This window comes from Mus caroli, unplaced genomic scaffold (assembly GCF_978045245.1).
Source record: "Mus caroli unplaced genomic scaffold, Mus_caroli_1 scaffold_9, whole genome shotgun sequence".
Lineage (NCBI taxonomy): Eukaryota > Metazoa > Chordata > Mammalia > Rodentia > Muridae > Mus > Mus caroli.
In genome coordinates, this window is record NW_028227264.1 from 28,223,330 (window position 1) to 28,249,975 (window position 26,646).

Below are 26,646 nucleotides of genomic sequence, written 5' to 3' on the forward strand. Positions count from 1 at the left end.
AGAGTATAAATATTGTGAATTTCTAGAACTTATTTAGTTTAAGTTTTGAGACAATCCACAAAAATGGATTAAACGAAATATCTCTCATTCCAATTTTTTCAGCTAGAGATTTAATACCCATTCCCACATATCCTCAAATACCTTAAAGTAAGACCACGTATAACAGGAATACTACAAATACATTACCCATGAACACTTTTAGATTTCCCCTAGTGTACCACAAAGACCATCCCAAATAAACAGGAAAGACTTTAGATGTGCTGAAATCAGGTGCACGTGACAAGGAGAGCACAACTAAATGCCTGACCTCTGCACAGCATTGGTCATTTTGTGGCTCCTAAGCCATGCAAGATAATACAGTGAGTTCATAAAACCAGCAGTCACAGTACAATAATGACGACAACAAAAACAACACAAATCAAATAGGCTCTGGTTAGAAAGAAAGTATCCATTTACTGCCACCTCACTGAGGTACCACCAAAAGCAGAAAGCTATTAGCAGCTAGAATTAATGGGTAAAGTGATTTGCAAAAAAGGTATTTCTATGATGGACATAACATAGACTCAGCAAAGTTTTTCCTTCAAGAAAACTACAGCTTCTGTCTCAGTGAGTACTGATGAAACTCAATGCCTTTGCGTGGCCGTCAAGGACTTGAGCTGCCCTGCCTGCTTTTAAATGTAACTTTCTCAACCAAACATTGAAGGTAGTTAGTTAACATGACCAACAGTCAAGTTTTAGGAATGCAAGAGCAAATCCAAGGAGCAGACACCTTCAGAAGCACAAGGGCCCTCGTGGAGGTCTTGGGGTTGGATTCTCCACAGTTCTCAGCACTTAGGTTTCCTTGCCTCTGTATGGCCACTGTTATGACTAATATGGGATTTATGGTTAAACACTCCATGAGAAATACTGAGTACCACATAATTTTTAGAAATTCCCAGTAAAGTTTATTGGTGTCAATGAAAAACAGTCGCAACTAAAAGTCAAACCAAGCAACTTTACAAAATGAGTAAGTTCTAAATCACTATTAATTACCTACCATGTATGTGGCAGATACAATATTGTCTTTGTAAAAATATAAACACTTTGTCTCTATATACATATCAGTCCCTGACACTTAACAAGGCTCAAAAGACATATACATCAAAATAGTCTCTAAAACAAAGACCATTTTGAAATTATCCAATTTTGATTAATAGCAGTTATTTATATAAAAATTGTAAATCAGCACAGGTTTTGTAAATCATATGCACAAATTCCCATCCAAAGCCTTTTTGTAAAACGCTTCTTCTTTCCTGATTGTCAGCATCAGAGTTTTCACTCGTGGCTGCATTTTTCTTCCTTGGCAATTCTTTTTGTTACACCACTAAAATATTTCTCACGGAAAGAATTATGTCCTTGGTACGGCAGAAAATGATCACTGAGCAGGTGTGAATACTTGTCCCGGTTCTGGAAGGATAGAAAATACAAAATATAAAGACATGTAAGTTATTTCTTTTATAAACCTCTTGTAACCATACTAGTCATTCTCTAAGCAAGTCACAATACATTTGCTTGGCTATACAGTATGAATACACACCCTACATCTGCATCACACTTGGGAATTCCAAGTGACATTACTTCACCTCACTGGGCAAAGAGAAGGAACATGGTCAGCCTACAACTATCTCGACATTCCCTGAAATCATCTGGGCTGTGGATAATACCAAAGGAGCTTCTAGTCAAGAAAGAAGGTATACACCAAGAAACTGTGGCAGTTTGTAATGTCATGAAGTTACACAAAACTTCAAACTGTGTCCACATTCCATCAGCACAAGAGATTCCAACACAAGAGATGCACATACGGGGTGACTAGGGAGTTCCACGCCTATAGACTTCACAGCTAAATAAGGGCTGGAACTCAGATTACTCACTGGGCATTGAAAGAGTTGATCTGGGTCAGAATGCCCCACACATTCTGGGTTAGATGAGAGGACTGACAGAAACCTGAAACATTAGTTTCACAATCTCACAAACAATTTCAAGTAGAAATAGAAACCTAAGTTGAAATAAAGTTCCATTTCCTATGTATTTCTTTAAATTCACATTCAACTACACATAGACTTTTGGAAATTTACTGTAAATTCATATAGCACTTCCCTGAATGGAGTCTTGCTTTCTTGTTTTTTTGAGACAGGGTTTCTCTGTATAGCCTTGGCTGTCCTGGAACTCACTTTGTAGACCAGGCTGGCCTCGAACTCAGAAATCCACCTGCCTGTGCCTCCTGAGTGCTGGGATTAAAGGTGTGCACCACCACGCCCGGCTCGAGTCTTGTTTTCTTCTTTGGCACAAGAGTCAAACACTGGCTGCAACTCCCTCCTAGCTCTGCCTTTCTGCCCACTATTCTCCTTATGGCTTCCATAGTCACATAGGACCTCTCAAAATACACCACAGTTACCTGCAGGAACACCTTACTGCACCTGTGGTGAGGACTTTGCAGAGAGAAATGCAGAATGCCACAGTGCCAGGCAGTGCCCCTCTCTCATCCCAGCTTCTAATATGAATCCATCAAGGAGGGAGAAGATAAGAGCCAAACATTGTGGAAAACGGGTTTCTTTCATGGAGCAAAGAGATAGCTTGGCAAATAGATTATCACTGAACTAAAGGAGAAGAATGAGGCAAACTCTTGACACAGAACCAGAGGTGACCAAATTGACTGTAGGCATGGCTGAAAATGACACACCAGTATTTTGAGCAATCAATATAGGCTCATAAAAAAGAACTCTGAGCAGTAAGGGCAAGATGTATTTTCCTCAATGCCACAGAGACAAGGCAGCAGAAGTATATAGCCGGCAGACAGTTGATAGGATCATTAGCCGTCAAAATGTCAGGTGCTCAGGGAAAAGATGCATTCTCTTCATATTCTGAGAAACAGAGAGAAATCTGTGTTGAGTAAATGTATGAGTCCTGTGCTCAAATATCCACTTTCAAAACGAACTATCCCCCAGCTGTGAAATACAACATTACAGAAACTCCTAGAATCCCAAAGCTCCGAATTCCCTGGGCAGCCAAGGACATGGCAGCAGTAAGTCTTGCTCTGAAGTAAACCAACATTCAGGGACTCTGGCTAACATTCCCACCTCTGTGGGAATATCCTAACAGAAAAAGGTTCCTCATGGAACATCTATCATCACATAGAGATGCCACAGAGAATGACATCACCACAATTCAAAACAAACAGCAAATTCAATTTGTTTTCTTTCCTCGCCCATAGGTCTTTCAGTTCCTCTTAAGGCTCACACTTGGGTGATAACATTCAGCTCTACATATTTTAAACCGTACTCTCCTCTGTTCACACTGCCTCTCATCTCCATCAGGAAGAGCTGGGGGGTAGGCTTCACTCAGTATCCTGAAGGTCATCATGCTTCTCTGAAAGGGAAAGGGTACTCTCAAGCAACAGTCTTTGACCTTCTTCATTCACTCAAGGTCTTTGATATTTGGTTTTTCTAACAGTTCCACACCCACCTACGGAGATCAATCATGGTTATCATTTATGTATTGCAGAACCACAATTCTGTAAATTTCTAATGAACAGAAATATTGCATGCATATGAAGTAAAAAGTCACAGCTGGGAAACCACAGAAGTGAAAGCTGTGGAGATGAAGAGTAAGGCCACAATGCCCACTTTAGGAGTAGTAGCGCTGTCGGTAAGAGCGTGTGTCAAAGAGAAATGAACAACTGCCTTCCCTTGGAAGTTTGCAGCTCTCTCTCGTATCAACTCCTCCTTAAGTAAACCTTGCATCTGATAACACTATTGCTTCCTGTCATTTCTCAGCCAGTAACTAAGCTCGGGAGGAAAACACAGAAACCATCAGAAACCAATAGCTCTCACACCTCTCTCCTTTCAAAGACAATCGGCAATTGTAAATGTTAGAGAAAGAGACGGGTTCATTCATAAAAGAACTACTATATTTGTTACCAACTGGGTCTTGTCTATGGTAATTATTTAATTTTCCTGCATTCATTTCATCTGTGTTTTGGAGATAGGGAAACAGAGATTGAAAGAGCTTGAACGATCTGCCATAAGGCATACAGCTGGGAAGCAGCACTGTGGGGTTGCTGCCCAAGTCACACATCAAAGGCTCAATGCTTTTCTCATTATTCTTCTGTCCTTTTAAAAAACGAGACGTTATGTGAACACATATAGATGACTCAGTCAATTTCCCACATGGTAGATTAGTGGGTCCTTCAAAATGAAGCCTGACATTTAAAGGACATTCTTCGTGGAACAGCAACGTTATGGTAGCACACACTTTAGATCTCAGCTTTTAGACAGAGCCTCGTAACCACTGTCCTATCAGTATTGCTAATTGTACACATACGCCATCTAGGAATTCTAACACACTTGCCAAAGGAGCCTCACAAGCCAGTGGTTCACTTTCATGCACACACTACCCTCTGCTGGCTAATGCAGATAGTTGTTCTTCATGGGATTTCCTGATGTAGACAAAAACTGTTTCTAGCTGTGAAGACTGTACACCTGACTATCAGGAGCACCCTGCTTCATTTGCTGAAAGTCTTAACAGTTCAGAACACCTTCCATCATACAGCCCTCCTATGGCCAGGATGATCACACTAGACAGGATTATCAAGGATGCATGCACACCGTTTCATCCAGAGAATGATGCAGAGCTAGGAAGATGGACAGACTTCAAAGATTCTCAAGTGGTGCCACTCATCTGGGTGAAAAACAAGTCCTTCTGTAGAAGGAGAAAGGAAAAGCACACAAAGTTGCCCACAGTCACGTGAACTGTGTGTGCTGCACTGCTTCCAGCACAGCTGAGGCAGTGTCACTATTTACAGCCTAGATGGCCTAGGGGTTACAGCTTCATCTCCACCTTCCTGCCTTTGCCTCCAGCATGAAGGTGTTACAGCTTCATCACACCTAGGTGATTGTAAATTTTGTATAACTTAGCTCTAAATTAAAAAGGCAGCATTAAAAAAGAACTTCAAGGACATTAAAAAGAAAGTGTTTCAGGTACTTATAACTTTGTACTGGAATTTAAAGGAAAATAAATTGTCAAGAAAAGGAACTACAAATCAAGCAGTACCACAGGAAATGCCATTGTAAGTAGAACTAAGGACATTTTGGATTATAGAAAGAATGTATCTTTAATAGTGCATCTCAAACAATATGGTACACTGTTTAGACTGGAAAGGAAGCGAAGATCCTTCGCTGAAAACACTTAGGTAAAATTTCCCTAATTTTGGTCTTCCTGTGCAAGTCTGCCATTCTTTTCCTTCACCTCCTCCTTAAATAAAGTAAAAGTGGTATGTCTTCCACTTCAGCTGCTTCTGGTTTGTTTTACACGGGAAATAAAGCCTACTTGATATTATAGGACTAAAATAGTCTGTTCCACGGACTTCAAGAGGAAACTAATGGTAAAATTTGGTTTATTTCCAACAGGAAATTTCTAGCTATCCCCAATTACCTTTTCCTACTCCTCCTTAACATGTTTAAATATTGTTCATTATGATTTGTATTTCATATGAGGGGCCCCAAATAATCACTAAACAGTTCTATAAATACTAAACAGTTCCATATACACTAGACAGTCCCATATATACCAGACACTTCCACATATACTAAACAAACAGTCCCACATAAACAGTCCCACATATACTAAACGGTTCCATATACACTTGCATATATTGAGGAAAGGCCTGGAGGTCTGTGAGTTCACAGATCCTGGTGGGAGACAGACATCAATGACACACTTCCAAGCACACTGGTGTTAAATGGTGGGATGAATTGGCAACCCGTGGGAATAGAAAGGAAAGGACACTTATCCAAGAGCTGCAGAATAATGTAAACTTTATAAACATTCAAAGGCAGAACTCTATGTAAAGAAGCTGAAAATGGAAAAAGCGAGTCCATTTTGGAACCTGAAAGGAGACTGAAAGTTAAGGCGCAGTGAACAGAAGACAAAGTGGCACCGACTTCACCTAGTGATAATACCAGGAACAGATCAGGGTGATGCAGGCGTTATCCAAGAAGCTGTCATTTATTTCTGAACTCCACAGTCACCAAAACACTTTAAAAACTAGATTTTCATTATTTATTCCCTTTCCGAAAAATGTTTTAGCCTGCTGTCCAGGAAAAGAGATGGAAGGAGACTGTGCAGAAGCAGACAAGGCAGTTGGAAGACTCACAATAATGAGGAAAGTGAGACCTTATGGTGGATGGTTCTTAGGAAAAAGCAGAAAAGGGGATGTAGATATACACAGGAAAATCAGCTACTCAACTGTTCCAATCTAGATTTCTCAGAAGTCATCCTCGAGTCCAGCACCTTTGCCCCAATTATCCATCACCATCAATCACACTATGTCTGTCTATCTTGTCCCCAAACTCTTTTTTTTTTTTTAGGTTTTTCGAGACAGGGTTTCTCTGTATAGCCCTGGCTGTCCTGGCACTCACTTTGTAGACCAGGCTGGCCTCGAACTCAGAAATCCGCCTGCCTCTGCCTCCCGAGTGCTGGGATTAAAGGCGTGCGCCACCACGCCCGGCTGTCGTCCCCAAACTCTTACTTCCTCTTCAGTTTCACATCCCCTCACTTCTGGTTCACAGCTCATCTCTTTACTTCTGGAGGTCTGGAGCCTTGTCAGAGTGTCACAGGCTAACACCCCCAGCTCAAGCTTCCCTTCACTCTGAAGTGAAGGGCAGGCAGTGTCATAATACATACACTTCTGCCACTCTACGAACAAACACCCTTCATAGCCTTGCCATCACTGATAGCTAGGAGAGGCATACACTGGTATATAAGGCCTTTCACATGGGCATTGCTAGTTTTTCAGGTTGTCTCTAGATGTTTTTCTCCGAGACACCCAGCATCCATTGAAGCACAAATATCAGGATCCCCTGCATATTCCACAGCCCTTCTCATCCCTCCCAGACGTAAAACGACAGTTACCTTACCAAATTGCACCTGTCTACTGCCTCAAGCCACATCTCCTCAGATAAATGCGTTGTGTTCATGCAGGCACGACAACCCCCACAGCTTACATAGAAATAGTCAGGGTGATTTTCTCCTAATGAACAATAAGGACAAAGCCTGGTCTACGTAAGCCCAAGACGTGACAAATATGGTCCCACAAATGCGAATGTTGAGTACAGCATACCATGGATTTCTTTCTCTGTGAGAACCGATGTTTAAGTTAAGGAAGGAAAATGTGCAAAAATGGGAAAGGTGAATGAATGAATGTAAAATATGTTCAGTGACACAACTTCCTCCATTCTCACAGCACCTACTCTGGAATCTCCTCACCTTCTTCCCTTCACTGGACAGCCATCCTCGAAAGCTCGCACTCACTTAGCTCTAAAGTCTCTCTGACCACCAAGTACCCACACTGACTAAACGCACCATTTTGCTTCACAGTACTTCTCACTGTTAAGAGCTAGTTTTACAGAACCTCCAAATCACCACTTACATACCTAAAGACAAGCATGGACTTAAAAACTGCTTGCTCTTCAAGCTGCAGGGAGCTCCCTACCCAGGAGATAAGCTTGCAGGATTCTAGAGTCCTTTAACAGAAACCCAACTGCTTCTATTTCAATTGTCATCAGGTTTAAGTCATCTTAGAAGTTGCAGTTCCCGATAATAAGATAACGATTTCTTCTACGTCACTAATATTAAGTCACTGTTCATACAGAACCAAAGTTTCATGGTAAATATGCAAATACAAACAACTTGTACAACTCATTCCATGATAAGTGAAAACCAGTACTGTTGTCATAGCAAGCACCAGCAACTGAAGGGTGCTCTTCTCATTTGTCAGCAAAGACTCCAAGACTGGCGGGTGAAAGTCAGGCATGGATACAATCCTTAGAGAGTGTGAGGAAGAAAGCTAAGTGGTGGAAGGAAGGCAACAGGCAGAGGAGGATGAAATTAGAGTGACTGCTAGCACTGAACATAAGGGGCCTCGGTTCAGCTCCAGGGTAATTACCCATGTTCAGCTTTTGTTTAAAAATCCTGCTCTCCTTATCATGGCTTCCCAGCCTTCTGCATCTGGTACTGGATGGTAGACATAGAAACCACTTGTGCTAAAGTTACAAAACTATAAACAACATTAGGCCATTTCCAAACCAAGGACAAGCAGGTCAAAAGTCTGGTATCCAATACCATTAAATCTGTCGTGTTGTTCTTAATAGGAACACAGTAAAGGTGAAAAACTTTATCCTGGTATCTGCATTTTTTCAGTTCCTTATAAAATTAAACTTCAAAATATTATGATGCCTAAAGTCTATGAAGATATATTACAATTTTATCTAGAGTCTCAGAATGATGGATAATTAATAAATGAACTTTGGGCATTTAACACTCAGAACATAATGTATTTTTAGTGTAAAATAAGCATTGTGGACATCCATGTATACCATGATGATACAGAAGTATGAACGTTTCCTATACGTATTAATTAAAGTTTATATCTCTATCAATGAAAACTGTCAAATATTAGAATAGTCAACAGACCAAAGTTTAACAACAATTAGTTAAACACCATTTTATATTTAATTGTAACTAACAAGAAGCAAGAATCTTATCTTCTTAAAGAGCAAAGGATGAATAACATAGAAAAGCAAGTAGCTGTACACTTCCACTTTAATTTTGAAATAATGCTGATCCTGTGAAACTTTATAAAATTCCCAAAATCCATGTAAAGAATTAGTAAAGATGTATATGTGTTTTGCTGGTTTTGCTTAAAGGTAAATTCAAAGGAAAGTAAGAACTGGTCACTGCAAAGGTCAGAACAGACTTTACAGTGCTTCCACTAGACACACTTCACAGGTATTCATTAAACTATACATCTCTTTGTTGAGGAAAAATACACATAAGATTTTCTCTCCGTTGTCTCTCTAAGGCGGGTCCACTCAGGAGAGCACAGGCCACAGAAGCAGCAGAGCAGCTTGGACAGGGTCCTACAGGTCTACATCTGCACTCAAGAGGTAAGGCTGTTCCACAGCCCTCTGTGCACTGGTCTTGCCAGGAGAGAGTTGGACTCCAAAGAGTGCTGACACAGGCTTACAGACTCATAGGAAGAACAAGCTCTCGCCAGAGACAGCAAGAACATATAACACCACAGACTACCAGATGGTGAAAGGCAAATGCAAGAATCTTACAGAAACCAAGACCACTCGGCATCATCAGAACCCAGTACTCCAACCACAGAGAGTCGTGGATTCCCCAACCAACCAGAAAAGCAAGACTTAGACTTAAAATCATATCTTATTATGCTAGTAGAGATTTTAAGAAGGACATTAATAACTCCCAAAAAGACATACAGAAGAACACAGGTAAACAGGTAGAAGCCCTTAAAGAAGAATCACAAAAAAACCCTAAAGAAGTACATGAAAACACACACAGGTGAAGGAATTGAACAAAACCATCCAGGATATAAAAATGGAAGTAGAAATAATAAAGAAATCACAAAGGAAGACAACTATGGAGATAGAAATCCTAGGAAAGAAATCAGGAGCCATAGATACAAGCATCATCAACAGAATACAAGATATGGAAGAGAGAATCTCAGGTGCAGAAGATCCCAAAGAAAACATGGAAACAACAATCAAAGAAAATGCAATATGCAAAAAAATCCTAACGTAAAACATCTGGGAAATCCAGGACACAATGAGAAGACCAAACCTACGGATAATAGGTATAGATGAGAATGAAGATTTTCAACTTAAAGGGCCAGTAAGTATCTTCAACAAAATTATAAAAGAAAACTTCCATAACCAAAAGAAAGAGATGCCCATGAACATACAAGAAGCATACAGAACTCCAAACAGAGTAGACCAGGAAAGAAATTCTTCCCAACACACAATAATCAGAACAACAAATGCACTAAATAAAGAAAGAATATTAAAAATATAAATAAAGTAAGGGAAAAAGGTCAAGTAACATATAAAGGCAGACCTATCAGAATTACACCAGACTTCTCCCCAGAGACTATGAAAGCTAGAAGATCCTGGGCAGATGTCATATAGACCCTAAGAGAGCACAAATGCCAGCCCAGGCTAGTATACCCAGCTAAAACTCTCAATTACCATAGATGGAGAAACCAAAGTATTCCAGGACAAAACAAAATTCACACAATATCGTTCCACAAATCCAGCCCTTCAAAGGATAATAAACAGAAAACTACAACACAAGGAGGGAAATTACACCCTAGAAAAAGCAAGAAAATAATCTTTCAACAAACCTAAAAGAAGATAGCTGGACAAACATAATTCCACCTCTAAAAACAAAAATAACAGGAAGCAACAATTACGTTTCCTTAATATCTCTAATATCAATGAACTCAATTCCCCAATAAAAACATATAGACTAACAGACTGGCTATGTAAACAGGATTCAACATTATACTTCATATAGGAAACCCACTGCAGGGACAAAGATAGACATTACCCAGAGTAAAAGACTGGAAAACAATTTTCCAAGCAAATGGTCCCAAGAAACAAGCTGGCGTAGCTATTCTAATATTGAATAAAATCGACTTTCAACCTAAAGTTATCAAAAAAGACAGGGAGGGACACTTCATACCCATCAAAGATAAAATCTACCAAAATGAACTCTTAATTCTGAACATCTAAACTCCAAATGCAAGGGCATCAACATTCATTAAAGAAACTCTAGTAAAGCTCAAACCATACATTGTACCACACACAATAATAGTGGGAGACTTCAACACCCCACTCTCATCAACAGACAGATCCTGGAAACTGAAACTAAACAGAGACACAGTGAAACTAACAGAAGCTATGAAACAAATAGACTTAACAGATATCTACAAAACATTTTATCCTAAAAGAAAAGGATATAACTTCTTCTCAGAGTAAGGTACCTCATGGTACCTTCTCCAAAATTGACTATATAATCCGTCACAAAACAGGTCTCAGCCGATACAAAATACTGAAATTATCCCATGCATCCTATCAGATCACCAAGGACTAAGGGTGATCTTCAATAACAACATAAATAATAGAAAGTCCACATACATGTGGAAGCTGAACGACACTCTATTCAATAATAACTTGGTCAACAAAGAAGTAAGAAATTAAAGACGTTTTAGGGCTTAATGAAAATGAAGCCACAACATACCCAAACTATGGGACACAATGAAAGCAGTCCTAAGAGGAAACCTCATAGCTCTGAGTTCCCCCCAAAACGAAACTGGAAAGAGCATACACTAGCAGCTTGACAGCACACCTAAAACTCTAGAACAGAAGGAAGCAAATTTACTCATGAGGAGTAGACAGCAGGAAATAATCAAACTCAGGGCTGAAATCAACCAAGTGGAAACAAAAAGACTTATTCAAAGAAATCAACCAAACCAGGAGCTGGTTCTTTGAGAAAAATCAACAAGATTTTTGATAAACCCTTAGCCAGACTAACTAGAGGGCACAGGGACAGTATCCTAATTAACAAAATCAGAAATGAAAAGGGAGTCATAACAACAGAATCTGAGGAAATCCAAAAAAATTATCACATCATACTACAAAAGCCCATAGTCAACAAAACTGGAAAACCTGGATGAAATGGACAATTTTCTAGACAGATACCAGGTACCAAAGTTAAGTCAGGATCAGATAAATGATCTAAACAATCCCACAACCCCTAAAAAAACTAGAAACAGCCATTAATAGTCTCTCAACCAAAAACAGCTTAGGACCAGATGGGTTTAGTGCAGAGTTCTATCAGACCTTCAAAGAAGACCTAATTCCAATACTCCTCAAACTATTCCACAAAATAGAAACATAAGGTACTCTACCCAATTCGTTCTATGAAGCCACAATTAATCTGATACCTAAACCACAGAAAGACCCAACAAACAAAGAGAACTTCAAATTTCAAAATACTCAATAAAATTCTCACTAACTGAATCCACGAACACATCAAAAACAATCAGCTATCATTATCAAGTAGGTTTCATCCCAGGGATGCAGGGATGGTTCAATATACAGAAATCCATCAACATAATCTACTATATAAACAAACTCAAAGAAAAAAAAATCACATGGTCATCTCACTAGACGCCGCTGAGAAAGCATTATCTTGTCTTCCGAAGCATTCCAGATATTTGCTATAGAAATACTAACTTGATTCTTACACTCACTCAGGTTTAACTTTCTAGATTCCATAATTACTACAATATTTCTACGTAGCATAAATAGCCTCAAGAACAGTACAGTAACTCCTGGGAAATAGTAAGTTTGGCTGGTACATGGAAGCAATTCTATAAAGAGAAGTATCGAACACATTAGCACCATCAGACCCAGAGTTTAGAGTCAGAGGAATCAACTACAATGGACAGTAAGATAACAGGGTTCTGCTGGATTCAAAACTGACATTTGTTGAGGCTGTCATTGTGCCAGTAAATACAGAAAGCACTCCAGGAATTTCTCAATATTCTAAACAGCTAATGGTATATCATCATACTTGGGAAAGGATTTGATTTCCACAAAGAATTATTGGCAAATTATCCAGTACAAAATGTAAAATATTATTCGAAGAAAAACAAGTTGTTACTATAAAATAATTGTACTGATATACCTTAATAAATATAAGTACATAACTGTTTGGAACACAATGAAAATCATGTCCATTCCACAGATTCTATCATCTGAATATGCACTTAATAAGATGAAGCTGGAATATGAGCAGCTGGTTGGTTTTTCTAAACTACTACAGCCATGCATTCTCATCAGACCACATGTACATATACACCAAAATATAAATACCCACACATCTCGTGGATAATCATCAACTACTTATGTAGATGAATAGCTTAGTTTCCTTAAAGTTTTGATACTGGAGCCTGATTTTTGAGGATAATTTATATCGTGTGAAAACTTTATAAACATTATCTAATAACAAAAACAACTAAAACACTTGTATAAAGTAGCAAAATGTAATATTTTAGAAAAATCTATTTAGAAGATATGATTAAGATATGGAGAGAGATTCAGATCTGTTGGCGTAAACCAAATATGTCAGTGTAAATAGTTAATTTAGAGCCAACCAGGCTCCAAGTTAAAGATCAATTACAAATGGGAAGGGGTGAAGGATGTAAAGCGACAGATACAAGGGCAGTTTATAGATTAAGTCACCACTGTGAAAGGCCTATGAGATATAAATCAAATGATAACAAATCAAATAGAGACTAGAGATGGGCATTACAAAATACTCAGACACAATCTCCCTGTTCTGCATGCCCTAAGCAGACAGGGCTGGCCGAAACAGTCAGTGCATTTGAGAGCCTGTTAGTCCAGAGAGGACAGCAGAGAGAGCATTCTGATGTGTCACTGCAGCCTCGTTAAATGAGGTACTATTCACATCACTTCTAATCTGGATAGAAAGTAACAAATGTTACTAAAACTTTTCTTTCTCTGGCTGGTGAGATGGCTCAGTGGGTAAGAGCACCGGACTGCTCTTCCGAAGGTTCAGAGTTCAAATCCCAGCAACCACATGGTGGCTCACAACCATCCGTAACGAGATCTGGGGCCCTCTTCTGGAGTGTCTGAAGACAGCTACAGTGTACTTACATATAATAAATAAATAAATCTTTAAAAAAAAAAAAACAACTTTTCTTTCTCAAATTTATATGTTGTGTGTGTGTGTGTGCGCGCGAGCGCATACATGTGAGAGAGAGTGAGAGAGAGACAGAGAGACTGAGAGAGAGAGAGAGAGAGAGGAGTGAGAATACAAGTATAGATGAATAGGATTACTGATATTACCTAATAGATGAGAAAATTTTATCTTCTTCCTTATATAAAGAATCACTGTCTCGACTAAAATCTGCCAATCAGCCGGTGAGGTGGCTTAATGGGTAAAGATGCTTAACCACCACACCTGATGACCTGAGTTCAATCCCTGGAATCAACATGATAGAAAAGAGCCAAGTCCCTCAGGTGTCATGTGACCTCCACGGGTGCTATGGTATGTATATGTGTGCACATATACACTTTTGTAATAGTAACTACAAACATTCAGGTCTGCAGGCAAGAAGTTCTGTTTCTGCAACAGGAATCTGAGGAAGCCTAAGGCATGGGTGAGTTTCTTCTGCTCTTCAAGCCAACCAACCACTCTCCTATTCCTACCACAGCCACAGCCGAGTGCACCAAGTTCAACATCTGCTTCTTCCTCAACTTACCTACTGTACTATACAATCAGAATCAAGACGAACATCTCGAAGTACTTCAGGAAAACTATTTACAAAGATCTGGATTTTTGACTAGAATTTATTTATACTAGAAACTTACCTCAAATTCCTTCACCTTCTCCATGGTGATCAAGCGCCTTGCTGTGTGACTGGAAAGCTTCTGTTCACAGTTGCTGATGAGTCTCAGGCAAGGGTGCCCAGGCACCATCTCCTCAGTGTACCTGAAGACAGGAAGCTGCCGGTTAGGAACAATCAAACAGGCACCACCGAAATCAAGTGTGGTGTCGTACAACCCATAAGCAATCTGCTTGTACTTTACAAATATTTTATAAGTACCAGCACCAAAAGATGTAGCTCAGTATTTTACCCCTGAAAGGGAAGAATACAAAGACAGACAGGACAAGACAGTGAAAGGGAACCAGACAGAGGGAGCTGGGAGGAGAGAAGGGAAGATACACATGTATGTTTTAATGAGGAGTAGCAAACAAACCACAAAACTGCAAGATGATGATTATGCCCTAAAGGGTCCACAAAAGCTGATCAGACAGAAGTGCAGATCAGAGCAACTCCCTGACAGTCAAGACCATGATTCATCTGAAGAATATTATCATGTCTTCAATAAAAAAAAAAATGTTAATGACGTCTATAAGATGTGTAAATAAGTCTAAAGTTATTTATAAAATAATTCAGATAGCTAAGTACAAATAAAACCTCCAGGGTATATTAGTGCCCAGGTCACAGTCACTAGGCAGTGACACTGAGGCTATGACCCTGAGTCATGGAAGCGTTACTCTAGGACATGAGCAGAGATGACCAATCCCTACATCACAGGACAATGCACGCACTAATAGAGCCCAGAACAAGACACCAGTTAATTGTGGGACACGGCTGGAGCAGAGAGAAGAGCAGCAGGGAGGGCCTGAGAGCACTGGCGGCAGGCTTTAGTTTTTCTTTGCAAACCTTCATGCCTTTCTGAATTGTCTCTGCACACATTTATGACATGAGCTAAACCTCAGACTCTAAATGGGAAAGGTAATGGCGAAGGACCCTGAACCAGCTTAGCTGCTCTATCTAATGTGTCAGCATCACCCTGCCCACCACTCTTGGGGACTTTTCGATGTCTCTCTGACCTTCAACAACCTCCTCCTCACTGTCTCAATCACATGCTCAAAACCATCACCACTCACTCACCAGGCAGCACACAAGCTGCATTTCACCCCATTATCAGAGGAAGGAATTCTCTTCAAGTCATTCTTGGCTATTCCTTAGGGAACTTGTGACCATTTTGGTTTTTTCTCATCTAAAAAGTCTTTAGCACTTACTCTACAGACAGAAATAATGTACTTTTTATAAAACTAGTCCATATCAAATTAAGAATCCTCATAGAAATATTTATGACATGAAGAAATATATTTTACATCATGACTGAAACTAAATTTAAAAATAGAAACAAAGAGGAAAATATGGCTTTGAACTTAAGCTTATACACAGTATAACCCATGGGTCTCTAAAACAGTGTCATGCTTAAGAATATACACTTATTTTTAGGTAGGATCCTACTTCTCACTATGTAATGTAAGTTGGCCTCATATTCCAACCCTTTAAAGAAACCTTCTATGTATACTGACTCGTGTTTTGAAAAGACACTTGAATATACACAAATAAAAATGTTTTATACTTAGGCTTCTTACATAACTATAAATTAAAAATATAAATCAAATTCACCTGTAAAAAGTAATTAAAAGTAATATTAAGTGACATGAATAATGCTAATATTGCTCAAACAAAGTTGCCAGTAGCTAGCTTTCTCTTTTGAGTGGGGTATGGTAGGCACAAACCACAGGATTTGTTTGACAGCATATAAAGATATTTGGAGGTTGGTTTTTTATTTTGGACTCCCAACATTACTGTGAGAAACTTCCTTTCTCATTAGCCTCTTACAGTCTGCTGTATTTATGGACTGGTTGTAGGACACCTCCTACCCTATACAGTAATCCAAAGAGTCACGCAAGTCAGGAGACATTTGCATAATCTATGTATAATCTCCTGTATTCTTTAAATCATCTTTAGATTACTCAGAATACCTAACACAAATATAAATGGTACTTGCTCTACTGAACTACTGTGAAAATGGTAAGAATTAGAAGTCTTGGATTTAGTATGTGTAAAACTATTATACCCCAAATTCAATTTTTCATTGAAGATTGGCTGAATCCAGATATAGAAACCACAGGTATAGAGGACTAACTTTATATATGAATGACCAAATCAATGGAAAACATATGTCCAAAATAATACTGAAAAATTTAATAGTAGCTTAAAAACGTCTTCAGTGTATACGAAATTCCATATTAGTGGACTGTTTGCCAACTGTTAAATCTGTACCTTGCCTAGACAATTATATTAATACCTAACTCTGATTTTACTACTGTTTCCCTGTAACTTAAGTTACCTATTTAAAACGGAAACCAGACCAAACAGGCAAACCACACAGATTTAGATCAGTGGTTGCTAAAGGCAGGAGGAGGGGTGGCTCCACTTGGGGGTTTCTTTGGGAGTAAATGACGTTTCCTGTGGAGCGGTTGTCTTTATAGTGGGACGGTTGCACAATTTTGTGGAAATACTACAAACCACAGGAAAGAGAAGTGTATAGTGGGAAATGCATGAATGCAAATGATATCCAAGAGGATTCTAAAAGCAAAACAGTTACACACATAAGCCTCTAGCTCTTCCATGAGTCACTTCTCAGTCACTCTTCTTCCTAGAAAACATTAAGTTCTTTCTAAATGTTATATATTTCACCTCCTGCCTGAAAGACAGACTGCAAATGTACTGACCACTGAACTGTTTAAGGAATCATTCTATGTTTCCTAGATAAGGACAAAAAGATGTTCTCTTCTATAAATCTACTGAATACATTAAAATATATTCCTAAAATCTTAACTTGAGACATGTTATTAAGCTCCTTGGCCATCGTTTATATTTTATGTGTCTCCGTGTGTATGTTTGCTACCTGTGTGTGGGTTTCCTCAGAGGCCACAGAAGGCCCAGGGCTGGAGGAAGCTAGTGATGAGCAGCCCAGTGGAGGTTCTGGGAACTGACCTCAGGTCTGCTGGAAGAACAGCAAGCACTCGTAACTGGTAAGCCATGCTGCTAGCTCCCACACTTTATTTTAACTGACGTTTTGATATATGTTTGTTAATCATATTACTTTTTAAAACTTTATTTCATGAACATGTGCAGACAGGTGCCACACACACCTGTTGAGCTTGGAGGACAACTTTCAGGGATCTTCTCCTTCTACAGCCTGGTGTCTGTGGAATCAAACTCTGGGTCACCGGGCCTGTGCAACGTAGCAAGCCACCTTGCTGGCCTTGCTGTCACTTCTATCAATAACACCAGCAGCTGGATTTCTATCTTCCACAAAGAACATTTCTAGCCAGTTTAACAGTTGGCAAAAAGAAATTAGATAACAAAAGCTCCATGGATTTGTGGAACCTGAGCAAGCAAGTGGACTCACTCAGGAGCTCTGCAGCTCTGAGACGAATCTCTGCTCTGTTTCAGTTTCATTTCAGCCAGAGGAAGCCGTGATTATTAAACCCACCACTATCAGAATGTAGTGAAGAGACAACAGAGATCTAATAAGGAGCATGGGAGGATCTGGAAATAACTGACACAAATCAACCAGTGGATTTCCACAGTACTCTTCCCACTTGAGCTAGCCACACAGCTGGAAGAAATCTATCCCCAAATGAAATGTCTACAAAGAAAAACAAACTAGCTCTATCTTATTCCTGGCACTCACGTCTCGTTGGGGTACAGTCACCCCTGTTATTTGGTGATACGTTTTAGACATCTCTTATGTGTGTAAACAATTTAAGCTTCTTCAGCTTCCATGACTCTCTAACACCTCTAAGTGTTAGTTGCTCCTTTCCATACTCCTTCCCTTTCCTCTTTCTTCCATCCCTCCCCCCATTTAATCCCCTGCTCCAATCCCAAATGTGTGCCCTATTATTTCTCCTTCCTTGAGAGATTTCCCTGTCCCACCTCCCCACTTGTCTCTTACTCTGCACCTAACCTCTATGGTTACAGTTTGTAGCACGCCTATCGAATGCTTAAACAGTAACCTAACATCCACATAGGAGAGAAAACATATACTATTTGTCTTTGGGGGTCTGGGTTACTTCAGTCAGGAGGACTTTTTTTCTAGTTCCCTCCATTTACTCGCATATTTCATAATTTAATTTAACAGCTGAATAAAGTTCTGTCTATAAATATATCAATTTTTAGTCTTGTTTGGGCTCTTGTGTGTGTGTGTCTTACTAGCCTTTTGCATATATACCATGGTTTCCAATTTTGTGTTTTATGTATTTCCTGTGCTTTTCTTTTCTTCCTTTTTTTTTTTGTTTAAATGATGGTTTGTTTGCCTGTTTTCTAGAAAGAAAGAAAGGGTGAGGGGACATGGTGAGAAAGATCTGGGAGGAGTTGGGGAAGGAAAAATGGTGATTAGAATACCTTGTACAAAAAAAAAAACTTCCAAAAAAAAAAAAAAACTGATACCAAGTTTTACACCCAGGTAGCTCATGCTGGCTTGAAACTACTATGTAGCCCAGGCTGCCTCAACCTTGAGATCCTCCTGCCTCAGGAGCCTGAGTACTAGGATTACAGCCACGTGCTTTGTCTATTTTTAAACATCCTTGTAGCTATAAGGGTCTGGGCATTTTTCCCCTTTTTCCTTGTATGAATTATTAGAAAAGTTACTGAAGAAATGTACAGTAGCTACTTTTTAAGGTCTTTGGAAATATAGTTAGCTTAAATCCTTAACTTTTACTGTACAGGAAATGCTGTAAAAGCTGTCCTCTGTATGCAGCACCCACATTTGCATCTAGAAATCACTGAAGCTCTCACTCTATGCTGTGAAACCTTGTCTTGTGGGCAGTGAGTCACTGCCCCTTCAACTGCCAGCAGCTATACCCAAGACTGGGCCAACTGACCTGTCATAGAAGGTGCTTCTGGGGTCCCACATCTCCCCAAGGCTCACAGTAGTTACTGGAGGAGCGAGCTCAGAACTACCCCTAAGAGTATACAAACAGTTAATAGCTGCTGTGGGAATGTCTTTTCCCTTCAGTTGTACATAAGTTGCCAAAGTTTCTGTAAATAACCTTAATTAAATTCATTGTTTTTAACCAAGTTAGACTTTTCTGGAATTGTTTTTATGTTGTGTTGTTGGTACCATGTTTGGGACAAATAAACATTTGTTTGTCTCCTCAGATAGAAAAGTTCAACAACGCACAGGAGACATCACAAGTTCAGGTCTGTTAACATTCCCACACTGAGATTGTTTCTTTGGTCAGCCTTGTCATAGCAGGACTTTAGGACACATTAATGTAATACTTGGTGCTTAAGGTTCACCACTGAGGAATTATGGGAAAAGATGCACTGTCTCTGCAACAGGTCATAAGATATCCAACTATGGTCCAGCTGTCTTGCAGATAAGGGGGAATCACAATGGAAAACAGATGGGGGTCATCTTTGGTTTGGATGGTAAAGTGGATTAGGAAGATGAAGTGGAGGCACTTCCTCGACGTTTCTTACAGCTGAGTGGGAAGGGTCAGATAGGAAAGAATACACGCCATACCAGTAAGGGATCCAAAACCTTGTAACCTATGGGAAGAATCCAACAGAGACAGGATGAGACAGGATGGTAAGACAGCTGGGAATGAAAGAAGTACTGTCATGCTCAGATCACCAAGCAAGACAGGACTTGTCCACTGGAAGCTAGTCAATGCATCACAGACACTGGGACTGCATTTGGCTCTACTGAGCCCCACAGGCATCTGATCTTTATGAAGTAGGAGAAACTGGGACTTAGGCTGTCTTAAGTGCTACACCAATCAAAATGGATTAGGAAAGAAGATGAGAGGTTCTGTTCCAGGTCACTTGAAAGCAAATGTGGCCATGTCTATGTCGAGCTGGAGGTCCCAGGGGAAAAGCTAACAGAAAGCCAAAAGTGCTTAACAATTTCTCCAAGTACCTAAAGCCTGAAAAGCAATTAACCATAGGGGTTTCTAACAGGGCAATACCAGTAGTTCCCACGAGAGCAACTGCTACTCAGAAAGGACAGTCTATGGAGGGGGAAACAGCTGATAAGCACCAGCCAGGGCCTCTTTTAGGGGGTGAGATGTGCAGTACTCCAGACTGAGGAGCTGGGATAGCTCACAAAGAATGATTACTGATCCTAAAGATCTTATGTAACACTTCCCCTCTATGCATCCATGTTGTCCTGAAGGAATGGAATCTCTATGTGCTGTGTTGGACTTTGTAAACTACTTTTTAGTAAGCTTTTGGCTACTATCCATTGAGACCAGTTGGTGTGTGCTTGCAGTGGAGTGCGTGGGCCCCAAGTGATCCTCCCCACACTATGTAAAATAGTCTCATTACGTAACGCTAACCTGAGTGTTCCACATTTAAAGAGGCATCTGAAAGACATGAAAGCTCATCCACACAAGCTATGCTGGGAAACCATCAAGACAGGAAGCAGGGTCAGACCTGCAATGAGATTCTTGGGTGTTTTACAGCTAAACAAGGTATAGATAAGATTAATGAGTGACCAAGAAAATTCTAACCAGTCTGCCTTTAAACATAAAACTGGCTCCTGAGTGTGACAAAGGCCATCTAGCCCAAGTAGAAAAAGCAACAGAGCATGCAGGGTGGAGTCTCAGCAATCGATTCCTATGATCCAGTTCTTGGATGCAATCAGTATCAGTAGCAAAGGCTGTCTTGTGTAGGCATCACAGGGTCACACTGATAGGGAAGTGTCTCATTCCTGGTACTGGGGTTTGTTCAGTTACCTTAGTGCAATGGTGGTTTCAATGAGAGTAGTCTCCATAAGCTCATATGGTCACAGTTAGTGACCATATAACAATTTAAAAAGGAACAATTTAATAAGGAACAATTTAAAAAGGATTTGCAAGTGAGCAGTGGTGGCGCACGCCTTTAATCCCAGCACTTGGGAGGCAGAGGCAGGTGGATTTCTGAGTTGGAGGCCAACTTGGTCTACAAAGTGAGTTCCAGGACAGCCAGGAACTCACTATACACAGTTCTATATAGTGAAACCCTGTCTCAAAACAAAAACAAAAACAAACAAACAAAAATAACAAAAAACAAAAACAAAAAAGGATTTGCAGATGTGGACTTGCTGGGTGAGGTGTGTCACTGGGAGTAGGCTCTGAAGTTTCAAAATCTCATACCAACTCCAATTAGAGCTCTCTGTCTCTGTGTGTGTATGTCTTTCTCTGTCTTTGCCTACACCCTGAGGAGCAAATGAAAGCTTTCAGCTAGCTTTCTAGCACCATGTCTTACCTGCCTTTTGCCAGCTCCCCACCTTAATAATTATGAACTCTGACATTCAGAAACCACGAGCCCCCAGTCAAATGCTTTCCTTCATAAACTGCCTTTGTCACAGTGTCTCTTCACAGCAACAGAAAAACAACAAAAACAAGGGTCAGAACCCAAAATGCACACTGCTTCTTGAAAATAATTTTCCTCATTTTCTAAAATAGATGGACTAAACTAGATTTAATTCTTCTAGATTTATTTATTTTATAAATATGAGTGTTTTACCTGCATGTATATACGTACACCCATGTTCATGTCTAGTAGCTACATGAATGGCCAAAAGAAATGATCTGATCCCCTAGGATAAGAGGTATGAACAGCTGTGAGACACCTATGTGTGGTGCTGGAACTTGAACCTGGGTGTTCTCAGAGAGTAACACGTACTCTAAACCTCTAGGAAAACATGAAGCCTGTGTTCAGTAACTGAATGTATGTACTTACCAAGTGATAAACGAAGGCATGACTAAAGCTAGGCCAAAGTCACTTCAAATACAATGGCTATAAAGCAGACAAAAAGATGCATGGCTCCCAAATCTTGGGGTTCCTAACCTACCATTGCTACTGCTGTCCTCAGGTGCTTTAGAACAAGCATATATGACAAAGACAGGATCTATGGCAGGATCAAAAACTGAACTGTCATCTTAATAGTGTCTTTCAAACCTGAGACTCTATCCTTTTAAAAGAGAGACAGAAAGGAGAGAGAAGGATGAAGAGAGGGAAGGAGGGAGGGAAGGAGGGAGGGAGGGAGGGAGGGAGGGAGGGAGGGAGGGAGGGAAGGAGGGAGGAAATCTTATGTTTCCCATTGATGTATACAGCTCCATTCGGCAGCTATCAGTTACCAAGTAACAAAGCCAATGCTGTTCACCATAAGACAGAGCTTTACACATATGCAAACTTTGTATTTTGGTCTGAGCTTGTAAGAAAGATGTATTGCATTTAAGGTACTCATAACTGGCATGTAAGAAAGCCAGCAGGCATGAGTAAGTTACTCAGGTAAATGTTCAAAACCCCTTTGGTTGTACTAGTTAGTAGCTACTGAACATCTAAGTGATACACAACAAGGGCTGGCAACTTTTTCATACAAAGAGCCAGAATGCAAATATTTTTGATTTTGTGGGTACATGTATTTCTTCCAACTTTTTCTTTTTTTTGGGGGGGGGGGCAGAGTTTTATGTAGTCTAGACTAACCTCAACCTCAAGAGGTAGCTGAGGATGACTGAGAATTCCAGCCATCACATCTACACCTTCTAAGTGCTAGTTTTATCACTGGTATAACCATGGCCACATTTTCTGTCAAATACTCTTATGAGTTTTCTAACATTTAAAAAAAAATTGTAAAAGGTAGTCTACGTTCAACCACCTTATTAAAACAGTATGAAAAAAGTATAGCTGGCTCAAAAGCTGTAGTTTGCCAATACCTTATTTAAAAGGGTCAAAAAAGAAAAAATCCATTAAGTGGGAGGGAACTATTTTCACTTGTATATAAGTAGAGCAAGGATATTGATAACTAAACAGAATCCTTAAAACAAATACTGTAGAAAATAACATTAAAAAAATAAAGACTACATACTCTGGTGTATATACTGGTAGCCAATAGACTAGTCTTCCACCCAGTACAAGGGTCTCAGCTGCAAAATTTAACAGGTCAAAAAACATGTCACTCAGGTGATAACTCAAGGAGACAGGAACATGGCTTTCTGGACTAAAAAAAAAACCAAATATTTCAAAGTAAGTTAAAAGTATAATACTGTTCACAATACTCATAAAAAAAAAATCAACAAGTTTTTAAAAGTAATAGCTTGTGGAATCTCATTTACCATTTTTCTATTCCCTTTGGTATTTCCTTCTGTGAACCTGATCTTCTTGTAGATTCTCTGATACCATATGGAGCTAGGCAGAAAACAAAACAAAGAACTTTTGATGACTGAGATAAACATCTTCACTTTGCACTATTTACAGATTTGCCAATGCTGTATAGAAAAGGCTCGTCTGTTTAGACAGGCTGCCTCAAACATTCAATATTCTAAAGGTGCAGACCCTAAGTTTTCATGAAGTGTTCCAAAATGAGTTGATTCACAAGGCCAGCAGCTTGTACAGCCCCACATTTCTCTACGTCTAGAGATGAGCTGCCAGTGGAGACGGATGCTATACAGGCTTTCACCTATGGAGAACCCTCTGAGGTTGACACAGTCACCATAAACAACACTCTAGATCTAGCTGCCACAGTAACAACCAACCACAGTCAATATAAAAATACATGCTTCAAAAAAAAAATGCAAGAGAAAACATGGCAAATCATGTACAGTTATAATTACAGATGGGGATAAATATATTTGCTAAAATGAAACCACAAACTCTTAAGTACTTAAGTTAGTAACCTGCTGCTTAGTCCTAACTTTGCATTGTTTTTATGTGAGGAAGATAAGAGTCAGGAGAAGTCTAGAACAAGTGGTCATCTTGGAGTGTGCTAATATACGTTGTATTTAACAATAATTCAGAAAACTAACCGCATTCCTACTCTGTATTAAAACAAACTCACGATCTGTGATGATTGCATCAAAATATGTTCCCTTCCTCCAGGAAGGCTTAGATGCATCTGAAACCAAGACATCAAGGTAAAACTTCTCCAAGCCATACTGACGAAGATTTGCCCTGATGTTTTCATCTGGTCCACGCCATTTCTGGTTTTTTCTACTAGCCTTTCCTAAAGAGAAAGAAAATGAAGGTAGAAAATTATTCCATCAGAGTGTTCTTAATTTCTTTAGTTTATCTAAAAATACTTTTACCATCATGCATCCCGTACTTACCAATATAAAGTGTGTATTCATTTGTAACCCTAATTCTATGCATACAATGAGGCAAGTATTATTTCACCTTATTATTTTGAACAGGAAAACATAACTTTTTAAACTAGCCAATATTTTCTAAGTATGAAGTGTTCATCAGTAAGATACATAAGCGAGAAGAACATGACCTTTCCCACAGCAGTAGACTTCCATGCTGAACAAGTGTTTGATCAGACAAATGAGACAGATATAGAGAATGCTAACGTGAAACACAGCAGCTGTTGCCCATACAGAAGCTGACAAGTCAGTGGTAAAAAGTCAGTGTTGGAAGACAGGAAGCAGAAGACAAACAGAAGCTCAGCAACTTCCCCTGATTATATTGGTCCTCTTTCTAAGGAGGACTGAAGCATCCTGGTCTTTCTTCCTCTTGAGCTTCATGTGGTGCCTGAGTTGTATTGTGGGCATTCCACGCTCTTTGCCTAATACCCACTTATCAGTGAGTACACACACTGTGTTCTTTTGTGACTGAGTTACTTCAATCAGATATTTTCTAGATCCATCCATTTTCCTGCAAATTTCATGACGTCACTGTAATAACTGAGTAGTACTCCATTGTGTAAATGTCTGTATCCATTCCTCTGCTGAGGGACATCTGGGTTGTTTCCAGCTTCTGGCTATTATAAATATGCTGCTATGAACACAGTGGAGCATGTGGCCTTGTTATACGCTGGAGCATCTTCTGGGTATATGCCCAGGAATGGTACAGCTGGGTCCTCAGGTGGTAGTACTATGTCCAATTTTCTGAGGAACTTCCAAACTGATTTCCAGAGTGGTTGTACAAGCTTGCAATCCCACCAACAATGGAGGAGTGTTCCTCTTTCTCCACATCCTTGCCAGCCATCTGCTGTCACCTGACTTGTTGATCTTAAACCATTCTGACTGGTGTGAGGTGAAATCTCAGGGTTGTTTTGATTTGCATTTCTCTGATGACTAAGGATGTTGGGCAATCATCTTCTGGATTTGTTGAAAGATTACTTTCTTGCTTTTTCTAGGGTGTAGTGTAGGGCTGGATTTGTGGAAAGACACTATATAAATTTGATTTTGTCATGGAATGTCTCGTTTTCTCCGTCTATGGCAATTGAGAGTTTTGCTGGGTATAGTAGCCTGGGCTGGCATTTGTGCTCTCTTAGGGTCTGTATGACATCTGCCCAGGATCTTCTGGCTTTCATAGTCTCTCATGACAAGTCTGGTGTAATTCTGATAGGTCAACCTTTATATGTTACTTGACCTTTTTCCCTTACCGTTTTTAATATTCTTTGTTTTGTGCATTTGGTGTTTTGACTATTATGTGATGGGAGGAATTTCTTTTCTGGTCCAGTCTATTTGGAGTTCTGTAGGCTTCTTGTATGTTTATGGGCATATCTTTCTTTAGGAAAGGGACATTTCTTCTATAATTTTGTTGAAGATATTTACTGGCCCTTTAAGTTGGGCATCTTTGCTCTCTTCTGTTTGGTCTTCTCATTGTGTCCTAGATTTCTGGATGTTTTTTTGCATTAGGATGTGTTAGGAGCTTTTTGCATTTTGCCTTGTATTTGACCGCTGTGTCAATGTTTTCTTTTTTGTTTTTCTATTTTTTTAAATTGGGTATTTATTCCATTTACATTTCCAATGCTATCCCAAAAGTCCCCCACACGCTCCCCTACCCACTCCCCCACCCACCCACTCCCACTTCTTGGCCCTGTCGTTCCCCTGTACTGAGGCATATAAAGTTTGTACGACCAATGGACCTCTCTTTCCACTGATGGCAGACTAGGCCATTTTCTGATTCATATGCAGCTAGAGACACGAGTTCCAGGGGGTACTGGTTAGTTCATATTGTTGTTCCACCTATAGGATTGCAGATCCCTTTAGCTCCTTGGGTACTTTCTCTAGCTCCCCATTGGGGGCCCTGTGATCCATCCAATAGCTGACTGTGAGCATCCATTTCTGGGTTTGCTAGGTCCCAGCATAGTCTCACAAGAGACAGCTCTATCTGGGTCCTTTCAGCAAAATCTTGCTAGTGTATGCAATGGTGTCAACGTTTGGAAGCTGATTATGGGATGGATCCTCAGATATGGCAGTCTCTAGATGGTCCATCCTTTCGTCTCAGCTCCAAACTTTGTCTCTGTAACTCCTTCCATGGGTGTTTTGTTCCCAATTCTAAGAAGGGGCAAAGTGTCCACGCTTTGGTCTTCGTTCTTCTTGAGTTTCATGCATTTAGCAAAT

The 26,646-nt window shown here is 39.8% G+C and overlaps 1 protein-coding gene across 5 annotated transcripts in view; it reads right to left on the minus strand.

Annotated features, from left to right (window-relative positions):
• Positions 1 to 928: 928 nt before the first annotated feature.
• Trmt11 (tRNA methyltransferase 11) overlaps positions 929 to 26,646 on the minus strand; it is a 60,154-nt gene continuing 34,436 nt past the window's right edge. The window contains exons 9-14 of one of the 5 annotated variants that reach the window (XR_015048380.1): positions 24,135 to 24,299; positions 23,413 to 23,485; positions 23,166 to 23,297; positions 14,298 to 14,418; positions 2,457 to 2,900; positions 929 to 1,446 (exon numbers count right to left, since the gene is read on the minus strand). Coding sequence is in view for 3 of the 5 variants with exons in the window: in XM_085842719.1 (XP_085698845.1) it covers positions 3,256 to 3,405; positions 14,298 to 14,418; positions 23,166 to 23,297; positions 23,413 to 23,485; positions 24,135 to 24,299 (641 nt within the window). In the remaining 2 variants the exon portion in view is untranslated. The other 4 variants (XR_015048381.1, XM_021174883.2, XM_085842719.1 and 1 more) reach the window with 4 other exon arrangements.